The sequence below is a fragment of the Meleagris gallopavo genome, chromosome Z (assembly GCF_000146605.3).
Source record: "Meleagris gallopavo isolate NT-WF06-2002-E0010 breed Aviagen turkey brand Nicholas breeding stock chromosome Z, Turkey_5.1, whole genome shotgun sequence".
NCBI lineage: Eukaryota > Metazoa > Chordata > Aves > Galliformes > Phasianidae > Meleagris > Meleagris gallopavo.
The window spans coordinates 63,338,990-63,340,988 of record NC_015041.2 but is presented as its reverse complement, the minus strand read 5'-3'; the positions used below and the strand labels follow the sequence as shown (position 1 = coordinate 63,340,988).

Genomic DNA, 1,999 nt, shown 5'->3' with positions numbered 1-1,999 from the left:
ACACAAAAGTGAGATTGTCATTGTTAGAATTTAATTGTTTCTTGAGATTGCTGCGATAACTGAGTTACATCAAAGAGGGTACAAAGCAATCAAAAGATTGATGAGGGAGGAGAGAACAGTTCCCAGTATAACGCGTACCACTGCGGTACTCCAGTTATTTTCTACTTAAGTTGTCATTTATGTCAGTCTGGATTCCTTGTTAGTATGCCTCCAAATCAGTGATGTATTCCTGCCAGGATGAATGTTTTCATTGCAAAGGCTGATTCCTAGTCACTGTCACCTTTCTGAGACCTGACCATGCAGTCAGCTTTTGCATAGGCTCTTTCTCTGTAGCTGTCTGTATTTATGAACAGTTAACTATAGAAATTTATGTTGTCTAAAAGACTCTAAATGGTGTATAGAGTCAACCCTGCCATTTTTGGTTCACTTCTGGACTCATGAAGGAACTGATCAATCTTCATCATTTAAGAAGGCTTTTATTTTTTTTACACTTCTGTAATTTTAGTGATCTTTTTTCCACTTAGGGGAGAGAAAATGTGGTTGTTGTCATTCTGTGTGTTCTGTAACATGTTTGCATGCTTTTCAATGCATATTGGTGTTTCCTACCCTGTCATCATTAGGAGTTGTAATGTTACAATTATTAAGGACTGACCTTATGGACATTATAATGGACAAACTGTTCAACTGTGCTTATGCTGCTTGTTCCTTGTGGTTGCCTGGTGTACCTGTGTACAGTATTTCTGCCTTCCTAGTACTGAATGATTACCCATACCTTTTGGTTGTAGTTATTCAAGTAATGTTTATCGTGGACAGTCAGATAAAATATGCTCATTGAAAACACTTTTTTGGACTCTTTTAGGTTCGTTTTCTGTCTGATCTTGTGAATTGTCACGTCATAGCTGCACCTTCGATGGTAGCTATGTTTGAGAACTTTGTGAGCGTGACACAGGAGGAAGATGTACCACAAGTAAGCCAAAAATCTGCAAGCTCCCCCATGGCTGTTTTCACAGGCACCATTACTTTACCATTGCTTTTATAATTCTGCTTGGTGCAGGAAGGTTTTGGAGACAGCAACCTAGATGGACTGGTATCTGCAAGTTCCTTGATATGAGTGAAAGTGGCCCCTGGCATTTAGGAAATACTTGTGTAGTAAGAAAGTGTGGGCCTCCATAGTGAGGTATCTGCACTAAATTAATCTTACTTTGCCTTGGCAACTGCATAGTGTCTGACTTGTTCTGCCAGGTTTGTTTACACTCAAAATATGAAGATAATCTGCAGAAAGACTGTGAAAGTGATTATTTAAGTCTGATTGTCATAGTTCAAGTTAAAAATTGCACATTTCAACCAGTAATATATGTTTTTCTGTTCGTGACTTGCCTATCCAGTCTTTAGTTGCTGATCTTTGTGTCACCACAAAACAGTAGTTTAAATTAAAGTGCAATGTATATGTAATATTTTCTGGAGCTTAGTTGTATGCTTCAGTCTCAGAATATTTCTTTCCTGTAGGTACGATGTGACTGGTACATATTTGCATTTCTGTCATCTTTGCCTTGGGTTGGAAAGGAATTGTACGAGAAAAAGGATGCTGAGATGGATCGTCTCTTATCTCAGACAGAAAGCTATCTGAAGTAAGTTGTAAAGTATTATTTTAGATACTTGTTCGGGATAACGATAACTTTGATTAGTGTTCACTTAAAAAAATACCAGGTCCTAGATCTGAGTCATTTTGTTGTTGGGAGAAAAGGGGGAAAGGGAAGAACACTGACAAAATGGACAGATAAGTGATCTACCTTTATAATTCTAAGAGTTTAGTTGCATTGTCTAGTGCTAGGGTATGGTGACAGTCTTGTCCAGCTTGTGCTGGTACAGCTGTAGCAGTAACTGCTGCAAATACCAAAAGGTGACCTTACTACTGTGCAGTGAGACTAGATTTTGTCTAGGTGATTCAAGTTAACGTTGCTCTCAGGATATGATAACAGATTATAATTACAATTCTTTT

At 38.0% G+C, this 1,999-nt stretch overlaps 1 protein-coding gene across 1 annotated transcript in view; it reads left to right on the top strand.

The window, feature by feature from the left end:
* NCBP1 (nuclear cap binding protein subunit 1) overlaps window positions 1-1,999 on the top strand; it is a 32,161-nt gene that overhangs the window by 2,496 nt on the left and 27,666 nt on the right. The window contains exons 3-4 of the mRNA XM_031557396.1: window positions 860-967; window positions 1,507-1,628. Coding sequence (XP_031413256.1) covers window positions 860-967; window positions 1,507-1,628 — 230 coding nt within the window. The remainder of the gene's footprint in view (window positions 1-859; window positions 968-1,506; window positions 1,629-1,999) is intronic.